The 12,542-nt window shown below is 40.1% G+C and overlaps 1 protein-coding gene across 1 annotated transcript in view; it reads left to right on the top strand.

Annotated features, from left to right (window-relative positions):
• Positions 1-289: 289 nt before the first annotated feature.
• Positions 290-12,542, top strand: part of MATCAP2 (microtubule associated tyrosine carboxypeptidase 2) — a 34,827-nt gene continuing 22,574 nt past the window's right edge. Inside the window, exons 1-2 of the mRNA XM_026102143.2 lie at positions 290-483; positions 10,228-10,910. Coding sequence (XP_025957928.1) covers positions 459-483; positions 10,228-10,910 — 708 coding nt within the window. The 5' untranslated portion in view covers positions 290-458. The remainder of the gene's footprint in view (positions 484-10,227; positions 10,911-12,542) is intronic.

Raw genomic sequence — 12,542 nt, 5'->3', positions numbered from 1 at the left:
TATTCCCGTTATGGTAATTGATAATTATCAGTGTAACACGACACGATTGCTGAACTCCGTGTAAGCTGTCCCTGTCAGACTCGTGTAAAGGCTGAGACTGACGACTCGGTGGCGATTTTTGCACCCCATGCCAGGCCCTGCCGCTTTGATCAAAGCAGCTGGTTCGACGGCGTTTGTGGGAGCAGCTCGGCGATGGCGGCCCCCCGCTCCCGCCCTTTCCCCCACACTACAACTCCCAGCATGCAACTCGCCCTGGCCGCGCCGGCGGCGCTTGGGCTCCGGCGGCGCGGGCACGCTGGGACGTGTAGTCCGCAGGGCAGGGCGGGCGCTGTGTGCACGCCTCCCGCCGTTTCCCTGCGCGGCGGCGGGGCCAGCCAGGCTCCCCGGGCCGCGGTGAGGCGGCGACGACGCTACACGCTGCCGCCGTGCCTGCCGCTGCCCGGCGCGGCGCAGCAGTAATGCTCGAGTCCATCCGTGTCACCGGTGAGTATCGCCCGTTGCCAACGGCCGCGGCCTGAGGCAGGGCCGCCCGGCTCGCCCAGCCCCGCCGCCGACTGCAGGGCGCCCGCCGTGGGGCCAGGCGCCATCCCCGTCCCCAGCGCCGCCGGGACGCTACGCGCTGATAAAAGAGGCGATTAAAAGGGAGTAAGGCAGCATTCATCTCCCCTCTCTCCCCCCCGCGCTTCCCCCTCCAAGCGGTTTTTCCTGCACCCCTCCCGGCTGCGCGGATGCCCAAAGCGCGCCCCGATACAGCGGTTCCTGAGCAGCTGCAGCGCCGCCGGCTGCTTCCACATGCGAAGGCGGTGAGAGGAGATACTGAATGATTTCAGCGGGTTCCTGAAGTCCCTTGCCGGGAGGAGGCTTCCCCATCGAAACGCCCCGAGGAAAGCCGGCAGAGCAGCAGCCAGGGCGCCGCACGAGGGCCCAGGGGTCGCCTCCCTTCCCCGCGAAATGGCAGGGCGCGGATATGGCAGGTCGCAGCGGTTTAATGGAAGTGCTGAAAGGGCAGTGATGTAAGATGCACAGGGGAATGCTAGTCAAAGTATTACTAGTAATAGCTAGTGTTTGTGCCACCTCTTTGCCATATTTTGAGAGAACTGTACAAATATTCTTGTATTATATGTAACTATTTGTTTCGTATATTATATATAACTGTATAACCATAATGCAGAATAGTTTTGTATAATATCAGAAACTTTTATATGTCCTATATATATGCTGTACATGAGAATATATGCACTCAGCCTGTAAAATTGCTGCTGCAAAACTATTTTTTCCCTCGGTTGTTGTCCTTGTTTAAAATAGTCGTTTGATATATCAGGCCTTCAGCAGCTCCAGGCCAGTGTGGTTTTGTCATGGTGAGATCTGTCTAGAAGAGATCTGATGGAGATGACTTAGTATACTCTCACAATCCTTATTAAGATTTCTTACAGATACTCTCTTCCTGGGTAATTTATATGCTATACCATGTGTGTGTGGATGTTATTAGATGTTCTGCTATATGCTAAGGGGAGTAGAAATAGAGTTCGTGGAACTAGGTGAAGCCTTCCCTAGGGATATACAGCAGGAACTGTAATCTTAAAGGATTAAGATTTATTAAAAGAAAGGGTGTGTGTTTTGGGTCCAGACTGTGCAGTCAGGTAATTCCTGAGCAAGCCTGCACTGCAGTAGAGCAAGCTGGAGTTCTGCTCAGGTGGAAGTTTCTGCCTGTGCAGTCTATAAAACTGGTGTTTTGTGGTTATATCCTGAGTCACTAAGTGAATGGGAGTTTGTTACTTGATTTCATTAGGTGCAGGACTTCACTTTTACTAATTATTACTATGCTCATATATCATTTAATATGGAGATCCTGAATCTGGAGCTAATTGTGTCATATTTCAGTGTAGAAAGTTGTGTGGAAGAAACTGCTTGCAATCCAGCTTATGTTTTTTTATGGTAGGAAGCATACATCTTGAATATCATTTTGATTTCAAAGAAAAAACAAACTACACAGTCCAAGAGTCATGCCAAATGATGTAAATCAGTCTTGTAAATGCTGGGTTTATCAGATGGTTGTATACAAACAATGGCAACGTATGGATCAGACAAGTTTTTCGTATTTGAAACTTGCCCTTGGTTTTGGAGCTCAAAATTAAAGTTGAATGACTGGTGTTTTATTACAGGAAGAAAACAAAGAGGTAGACCTTTTGAAAAATAAAAATAAATTAAGTTACGTTTCAAAGTTTCCAATATGATAGGGCTCTATTTAATAAATATTCTTACAGTAAAAAATAGGAAATAGCTCAGTGTCTGTGTTTTTACCAGAGCTCACTGGCTAATTCTACAACTAAACCATTTCAGTCATTGTAGACAGAGCTGCCAGGGCTGTCCAATTCAGGTTGCCCAGCACTTTCTATTCAAAACTCCTGAGTGTTTGCAAATATTAGAAGTCTTTATAATAGTAAGGTAATATACTATGAGATTAGCTGGTCAGCTTCTGTTACTCCACAAACATAAGCCTATAGTACTTGAGAGACAATTCATACAGCCCTCTCTCTGGCCAAGTTTGTTGCAAAATGTTTCTGTGGCCCTCTGCACTCACCAGTCATACAGTGTGGAGCTGTATGATATGTTTAGTATCATACTTGTTAGTCCATTCATACTACCTGAATATTGTAGATACCTATTTTGCAAATGTACGGTTATGTTACAAAGAAATGTAAATGGAAGAGTCTTGACACGTCCTTTTATTTTCTTCTCATCTTTCAGTTTCAGACTTCACTATCTTTTTTCTTACTTGTAGACAGATCACATTAAATTATTTGCATTTGTGCAGATTTGAAAATCTAAATCGTGCTATTGGAAGTATTTTCTTCTGATTTTGAATAGAAAAAAAATCAGATATATTCTAAAATGATAACACTAAGCTGAAAAACAAAAGCAGTGTCTCAGATCATTATATTCCTACGGTAGAAGGAAATTCTCCAAGAAGTCCTTGTTAAGTGCTCCAAGAATCTGCAGTTTGGAAAGGATTTGTGCATTATGCAGAAAAGGTCATATTACCTCCGTGACAGCTGGTCAGAAACCACAAGAACTCTCTACATTTTTAGACTAGGGCTAGTTGGGCAGAGAGAGACCTATGCACTAAAATATCTGTCATCTATTCATGTTACGCCACCTATGGAACAAGTATTTACGAAGCTGCTTGGTTAGTACCTACCCACAAGTGACCTAGAAGAAGAAAAATTTACCACAACATTCACCAAAATCAGTGGAAAATTCTAAAACTGGGCATAAACATGTACTAACATAGTAAAATTAAGACTAATAATTAAGACTATAATTAAGACTAAACATTACTAACATAATAAAATTAGCTCAATACATCAATTTCTGAAAGACAGAAACCTATATGTTCTTAATATAACTTAATATAAAATTTAACAGGTATGCTTTCTAACTGATAACCTCTGACAAGATTTGGTAGTTTCTGTGGTGCTACAAGATCCAAAGCTAATAGCTGGGTAAGGAGAGTGCAACTCAGACATGCAAAATATTTTGCTGATGGAGAATTATGATGAGATTTGCAGTCCCCACATATCCTTTCTATCAGTCTTGGGGCACATTCCTTCTCCAGTACTGCAGTGACACGGAAATAGCTGCACATACGTAAATGAAGTTGTCCGGGGTAAAGCTCCCCATAGTGACAACAAAATCCAGCTTGTGGTATTTTGTATAATTCTGTGTCATGCAGTGTAATTGTGTCTATGGTATGGAGTAAGCCGGGTGTTGTCAACTCCAGCAGATTGCTTGAAAGCTATGGGATTTTGGCTGGAGCTGCGCTTGCTCTGATGTGAGATCCTTTAGGCAGATAGGAGGGGTGTTGCCTCTGACTGGCTGTCTGCCCTGCTAACCTGCCTCATGGGACAGCAGAAACCAAACACAGCTGGTTGAAAGAGGGGCAGAGCTCTACACTGGTCAAAGACACTCACATCACATTTCCACTGAACAGGAGGGTGAAAAAGAAGAGAAGGGTTTCTTTCCTTCAGCACCGCATTGGTGTCAAAATGGGGGCAGGCAGCTCTTCTGCCTCTTCCCGATTATTTCTACATCATCACCTCCTGCTCCTAAATATAGCAGATAACTTGGTGTCATAATGTATCAGTGTCTCTTGAACCTGTGTTTTTATTGTTGTGCTGTTGCAGAGAGGAGCAAAATGTAAATAAATGGAAGTAAACATGCTGGGGCAGTCTTCTAGGACAGACCAGGGTAGGTTTTGTTGTTGTTGAAGGACTTACGGCTTTGTGACTTCCAAATGTTTGGAAGTGAAATCAATGGAGAGAATCTGGTTTTGTGCATAAATTACACCTTTTTTTAGAGAGATTCACAAAGGCAACTAGAGGCTGGGGCCAGTGTTCTTTGGCTGTTGTTTTCTGCTGTAAAGATTGAAATGTGTAAAGACAGGAAAATTAGACTTACGCTTTTCTGAGCAGCTGTGCTCTTTCCCTCCACATGTGGATGAGATGTGAAAAATAAAACCTATTGATAGATAGTGTGATAATACAAGATAGGCCTGTGCCTTAGTACAGTGATTTTCAACTTGCCTTTTGAAGACCTTTTAGAAATAGTCTGTTGACATCTCTCCTATTATCATATTTCACAAGCTGGAAATTACTGCCAGCCAATTTGTGTAATTAATATGGACAGATAATCTGTTGGCTGGTTGTGTAGTGCACCGCGGTGTGATACATCGGCACTTTTTAGAACACAGGTGTATGTTTTCAAAACATAGGCTGTTGGATGAATAGTTTTTTATATCAGGACTACTAAAACTCATTTCAATCAGCAAGCATTACTAATCTCAGAAAGTTTAAATACTGTTTAGTAAAGTGAGTTTCTTAGAAGCCAACATACTTTCAGTTTGGTTAATGCTCTACGACTACAGTCTGTGAGTGGATCTAAAATGACTTAGGGCGAGCCTTTCTGCCATATACATCCACATATTGCATACCTCAGCAAACATCATTCCTTGGCTCTTATTTTGGAAAGAGAGACGTTTTTGCAATTAGAAATTAAGCAATGCAAAACAAAAGAGTGACTTCTCACTCATGATTTAATTTTGTTAATTCAAAACTAGGTTCTGAATGAATGCAAAACTTATGGCTTAGAGGGCTTGGGTTTCTGTCTTAAATATTCCCTGTGTGGGAGATGCCAAATTAAAAAAAAGAAAAAAAAAGAAAACACTCAGAAAGCAGGTTACCCCAACCAGCAGTTGACTGATTTGCATTTTCAGCATTCTTTCTGCAGGAGATAAAGCTAAGGATGTTTAAATGAGGATCAAGATTAGCTTTGTCATTTATTCAGGCCTAGAGTTAGGTGCCTAGAGTTTGTCATTTCTTCATGCAGATCCATTATATGTAATAGGAGATTCATCCTCATATAGCAATTCAGGCCAGTATACCACTTATGGTCCTCTTCAGTTTAACTTTGAATAATTAAGTGATGTTTAAATAGCACTAGAGTTTACAGAAATTGTGATTGCTTGGCACCTCTAGTTATTTAAGCCCTAACATTGACACTGATCTTAATGGTAGATTCACATGGGAATGCAGGAAAGGGCCCATAGTTTGCGACTTAGCAACTGGAAGAGTAAGTACATTGAAATTCCAAATGCACTGGAAATTATTTAATAATTTCTGTTGGAAAGGGTGAAGAGTGTGCAAGGGCTGTTCTTTATTAGATAGCCTGAAAAAGTTTGTCAGTCCCATCTAATCCATTGACGGCTGGAGTGAGCAAAGTGGAGGCAAAGAAAGAGTGAACATGAAGCAGGGTTAGTAAAGACTCCATAGCTAGCAATATGGCTGTACTAGTGGAAAAATTAAGGAAAAAAGTTAAAGCAGACAGCATCAAAAGAGGGGAAAGAGCTGTGGAGGTACCTTCCTCAGCAAGAGGATAGGAGGTAAAAAGGAGAATGTCTGTAGAGGGAGACATGTCACTCTAAATATCCTAAGGGAATAACAGCCCATCAACTTCAGTAAAATTAATAGTGTGGGGGAATTAAGACTACAGAAGGGAAAGAAAAAGAAACATCTAGTTCTATGAGCAGTTTAAACTGGAACTACTGAAAATAGAAGTGGTCCCTGTGCTTGTACCCTGTCCTTGTCCCTGGCCCCTGATTGCCGGGTCTGGCTGGGTTAGTTTCAGGTTAGATCCATTTCCCAGTCTGGTTCACAGCTGAACCTGTGGCTGCACAAATATTTGGTGCCCTCATAGAGGTGTGGGACAAGAGGAAACCTGGAGAGGAACTAGCAGTTGGATGGGACAAGTGTGGGAATACCTGTCAGCAACAGCACCACTTTATGCTGTTTTAAGCAGCTTGCAAGTCTGTTGTACCTAAGTTAGAGGCAATATAGTGCAGGCAGTTTATGTATTTTATACATCTTGTGCTTGCCATCTTATGGTTCTAATCACACACAAGTTGAGCCAGCAACCCATCTGTAAAACATCTGCAATGTAGAATCTTTTGTCCCCAGAAGATATTGTTATAACAGTGTTCACCCTGTTAACTACAGATAATACTGATCTTAATATTTGCAGAAGCAACACACATTTGAGGCACAAATGCCGTATATTGTGCCACTTAGAAGCAGCAATAGAAGTGAACCACCCTCTGCAAACGTGGAGACAAAAGATTAGTCCACTGGATCTTGTCTTGCTTCACTAGAGTCACTGATGAAATGTAAAGTGTGGCACTTCCACTTGCACAAGAGAGGAGGCTCAGACTTGCCATTTGTGCAGCCAGACATCTGTCAAAGGAAAGGTTCAGTGCAAACAGTAGTGCTTAAGAACATTATATGGATTTGGGAACAATTCCTTGGAGGCTTTTAGAGCCCTCAAGAGTTGTTTGACAACCTAAGACAAATATAATCCTGCTTGCACATTAAGTTTTGGAAGGAGAAAGGTAGCTATGTTTTGAACAAGCCTACAGCAATTTCAGCAAATTCATCTTCATCAAAAGATGAAGATGCTTTCATCTGAATAAGTTCTTAACAACAAGCAACTCTTCATTTGGCTTGTGAATAAACAGCTAAGTATTTTTTTTCTTTTTCATCTGTATGGAGAACTCCATGGGAACACAGGAGAAATCAAGTGATCTTTTCCTGTCTCTCACTGAGGCAGCAGGCAGATCACACATTGTTTTCTGCAACAACTTCCAATATCAAGAATGTCTGAAACCAACAGTGGTTGGACAGGATACATCCTTCAAGATATGGTACATGCTAAGGTCAAGGGTGAGATACATAGCTGTCTGTAACACACGATAAGTAAAATATCATTCATTTTTAATCAGTATTAGTCACCACAACAAACATACTAGAATAATAACTTTAAGAGTTTGGTGTTGTTTTGCAAAATGTCTTTGATGTTGCATCAGATATTTTGTTTTCTAATTCATTTTGTAGAATAGTGAAGTTCACATTGCTCATCAGGATTTAGAACTGAAGTTACATGATCTTTGTGGAAACTATGGGAAGTATTATCTGATATAATCTTTAAAATCTGCTGGATTATCTGTTGATTCTAGGCTTCCAGCACAAATGTAGTTCAAATAGCATCTGTGTTTAGTTGGGAGAAGATTAAAGACAGCCATGTTTTGTTTGGCAGCTGATAAATAGTTTGCCACTAGACAGCATGTATAAAGGTTACTGCAGTTTGGGGACAATTTTTTTTCTGTTTATTGACCACATGCATCTGAAAACCTACTGCTGAGTGTGCAGTACTCAACTGTTCATGATACTTGCAGGAGGATTCTGATCTGTGGTACTCAGAAACAGGTACAGATTCAGAAACGGATAATGTATTTTTTATGTATTTATTATTAGCTGACAGTACTGCTTTGCTCTGAGAGCTTATTGGCATGAATTATTTTGTATTGTATTGACAGGAGAGTTTGGGGGGGTTGTTTAAGGTGATTTTGAGTTTTTTCTTCAAATTTTATTTCTGTTTTCTTGTTGCTTATCATTTCTTAAATACACTTGTGCTATTAATTCACTTTAGTCCCTATGTAGTGGCAGTTTAAGACTTTTCTGCTCCCTGTGGTTGTTGAGAATTGGTTAATAAAGACAGTGAAGTGTTACCACCATTACAATTAGATTGTTATCCAACTTCCATATTTTACCTTCAGTTTTGGTATACACAAGACAAGTCACACACTCAGAAATTTGCATATTTGCATGTTTAGATATTCTAAAAAACTGCCTTTTTTGTAATCTTTCTTAAAAGGAAGGATATTTGCACTGCCATATTTAGTGCAGGCCTGAAACCAGTCTTAAATATCTGCCAAGATAAATACGAGAGCAGATGTCTTGTTCTGTTGTCCAAAAACCACCTTTCATTATGTAGCAGCTATTTGTAGATGAGTGCGCACATAGATGAATGCCCACTACAGAATAGCCCCACTGCATGTTTGATGCTGTTTTCCTTGCAAGGGGAGTTGTGGTTTCTCACCACTGCAGTACCTGCTAAAGCAAGGTAAGCCAGGTAGGCAGGCTGTCATGTACCACCTCATCACTGTCATCAGGAATTCCTCTGCCAAACATAGAAAGAAGATTCTCAAACTTACTGTGGAACAAATCTGATCTTGTATCAGGTATGCGTGTTTTAGTGGAGGAGAATAACCTAATGCTTCTGTCTTTCTAGTGGATTTCTTGTCATTATGTATTCTTGCAAACAGGACCTCAGTCTTTTTGCTGCTTAAACAGCACTTTCAGGAGAATTGAAGAACACATTTACATGGAACTGACAGTTTTGAAGGCATGAAATGCTTTGTTATGGTGCTTATTTTGGGAGCAAAACCTAATTTTCTTGTGAAAATAAAGCTGAAATTAAACTACAATTGATTTATTTTCCTTGGAGGCATTTAATGAACTCTTCTTAATGTTCCATTCAAGATATAATTACTGCGTGTAAAGTAATTACAACTCAGCTATATATAACTGTGGGCTGAAGCTAGAATCCCCTTTGGGGGCTTTTAATCAGTCTCTGGCCATATCTCCCGTTCTGTGAATTCCTTCATTTTAGACACAGAAGAAAGAAGCATTTCTCTGTGGCAGGATTTATTTATGCCATTACTTTCAGCTCACTTAGAGTTCTAGCAACTAGTTAGTAGGAGAAGGGGGAGGTTAGGGCCAGTGAATAGAGGTCAATTCTCCCTGACAAGTCATCACAAATGTTGAATACAATTTTAATCCTCAGTGACTTTCATGTGCTGTCACTCTGCACCAGGGACCTGTCGCCCTGGAAGTCTATCCCAGAGATCAGGGCAAGAGAGGAGAGCTCCTTCACTAAAGGAAGCTTACTTGCTTCTTGCATTTAGTTTAGTTTATGGTGTTTCTTCTCAAGTATTTTCTTTAAACCAGCTGTTACCATAGAACTTTGAATAAATGCAATGGCAGTGTGGTTTAAGATTTTAGAGATGCATTTGTAACTACCTGATCTCTCTTCTGTTTCCCTCTTTCTCTCCCTCCCCCTTTTTTAAATACAACTCTCTCTCTATATTAAGGAAGAAATGCAAAATACTGAAGTCCTTTAAACTTATTCTGCTATTTTTACGGTGTTGCAAATTGTTCAGTGGCTACACCATTCTAGATGCCCTCGTCCTTCCTGAGAACAAGTTCTGTGAATCAGATTTTACAGATGAGGCCACATCAGGCTGACAGCATATATCCCAGCACAGATCCCTATGGAATTTCACCCCTAATACAGCCCATGTATTTCTACACTGTTTCCTACTTTTTAAGCTATCCTTTATCCACACAAAGGCCTTCCTTGCATGATAAAGATCAATCAGGTCTTGCTTGAAACTAAAGGTTTAAGATGTTGACATGACCATACGCATTTATAAAGCCATGCATAGGAATCTCATTTTAAACAAGTTAGTTCTTAGCTGCAAACTGAGTGCACTCATGGAAGTTGTGCATCTACACATGGAGTTGCAAACATAGAATACTTGTTTAGCTGGATCTTACAAGCCCAATCTAATTTGGTTAAAGCTGATGTACGTGTACACACACACACACACACACTTCTTCCATATGTCTGAAAGTCAAGACGGTGTTAACCGCAGTCATGCCAAGTTATTCCTAGTCAAGTTGTGTGTTTCATTTGTGTTGCTCTTTGGGGATCTTAAGGTTTATATTGCTCTGTGGAACAACAGATGTGTTTTTCTCTTTTTCTTTTTTAATGCAGAAGAACTTCACTGGCCTAAGCAAGAGCTCTCTAAGAAGTCAGTCCTGAGTCCAGAAGAACATAAGCTAAACATTAATAATGAAAACAGTCTCCAGCACCTGTCTACTGGGATTCTTAAGGACATTTTCACAACAGGAACCAGTAGCTACAATGTCCTTCTGCAGAGCAAAGAAGAGAAAAAACACCAGGCTCAAAAGCAGTCATTTGCTCACCATAAGAAACACAGAAAAGCCACAAAGTGTTCTGCCACCTTGCGAGGCAGTGAGCATCGCAAAATCAAAGTCCCACTGCCTTTGCTCAGCAGCGGGTGGTACTGCACAAACCGACAGCCTTCCATCTTTATCACTAGCCCAGTGTCTAGCAGCGTGAAGTTTACAAACAGTATTTCAGTTGCAGGGAACAGCACAGGACTGCCTCCTCGACCCAGAAGTAGAACTAAGAGGCATTTTAATCAAACAAAGCCAAAACAATCCCAGTTGTCAAAAAGCCATGGAAAAGAGGGAGATGTCTCTGGCCGAAAACTCTGTTTACTAACTGCCATCAAGCCTTCCAATGTGGAGAAAGAGAAGATGAAATTCTTCAAGTCAGATTTCACATACAATCCTCAATTTGAATATGCAAACCCTGCACTGCCAAATGTGTTAGCTAAGCATAGCCAAGCATCTGACAGATTTCTTAAGCAGGTATGGTTTCTGGTTTTTTCCCTCCCCCTCTCTCCCCACTGATTACTTTAGTATTTTTTCTATGCTTATAGAGATGATATTTGGTTTTATTTGTAGCAAGTGCAAAACTATTCCTTGTCTTTCTCACGTACTATTTAAAAAATGCATCAATGATGATAAGACAAAAGCAGAATTGAAAGAATTTTTTTGATGAAGTGAAAACCTTCCTAATGTTTACAGTTTTTTGTAGGATAAATGCATAGTTTTTCGTAACTCTGTTTACCTGAAACATAATTTAATGCAAGAAAGCTTCTGAGGCAATGAAGCAGAATCCAATATAGAAAAAATACAATGCATAAATAGGCTTTAATAAATAGAAAAAAGCAATGTAGAAATCTTGCCCATTCTCTTGGTGACACAGGGATTTGTTGGGTGGGGGGGGAGGGGAAGGGAATTGATTGCCTTGAAGTCATGGTTATTGGATAAGCATGTGTTGATTTTACTTGGTTTAATCAACTTTGGAAGAATATTTACATAGCATTAAGCTCAGTCAAGCAGCAAATCAGTGCTGTGTCCCTGATCCTGACCAAAATTCCATCCCAGAGACAGATAAAACTTAAAAAGTTTTTTTTAATAATATGGTATTATATCATAGTTCCCATTCTCTGCAGTCAACTTGGCTTCGTACCTGTTGGAGTCAAAAAAATTTTGCCTTGAAATTTGACTTAAGTAAAAAAACATTATCTGTGTAATATAAGAAACAGTTCTCTTCCTACATTTTTTTTAATAAGGTCTTTCTAAACCATTAGGTTTGACAAGGTTTTTTAAACAGAGAATCTCACACTTCAAGTGATACTTAACCTAGGAAACCAGTCCTGCATTCCACAGGTTTCCCATCTTTGTGGTGTGATTATTTCACTTTGAAACCCCCAAAATGCTTGATGCAAAAGATGTCCCAAATTAAGTTACCATGGGTTCTAATGACTGACTCCCAGCTTGTGAAGAATCTGACATTTGTTTTCAAATCCGACAAAGCATGCAGGCATTCCTACCCATTAATTTGGTCACTGTATCATAAGGGTGATTCTGTATTTTCACATTGGGAAAAAAAATATATTTTGAGTAACTCAGTTGCTGGGTTTTCATTAAGAAAATGTTTTTTTTATGAAAACAGAGCACCTCTTCTGTTCTTAGATTTAGCTCCCGTTCTTCTAAACAACCAAATAAATCATACTGACACCAAATAAAATTACTCCTTAACTAGAGCATTTAGCAAGGTTTCCTTTATTTTTTTTACAGTAATGTTAGCAACATTAATCATAGACTACTGCAAATCAACAATAGCTCATTTGTGAAATAGAATTTAATGCAAATTATCCCTTTCAGTATGAGGTAGCAGGGCCTTAAAAATGATTTTATGCATGATGATTTTATGGAGCAAGCCTATCAGTAATTTAATCTCCTTTTGAGGAAAGAGCCCACACCTTTATAATGAGTATTCACCCTTTTTAGTAGTGAATAATCCATTAGTATTATTCTGATTTGTAACTTTAACCTTTTCAAATAAGGGTTTTATAACAACTTTATAAAAGCAGTTAGGTATTTAATACTCAATGAAGTATGATATTTATGAAAACTATCAAGGAGTTGTAA

The sequence above is a fragment of the Dromaius novaehollandiae genome, chromosome 2, assembly GCF_036370855.1.
Source record: "Dromaius novaehollandiae isolate bDroNov1 chromosome 2, bDroNov1.hap1, whole genome shotgun sequence".
NCBI lineage: Eukaryota > Metazoa > Chordata > Aves > Casuariiformes > Dromaiidae > Dromaius > Dromaius novaehollandiae.
The sequence above is the reverse complement of the archived record's forward strand: the minus strand, read 5'-3'. Positions and strand labels throughout refer to the sequence as shown.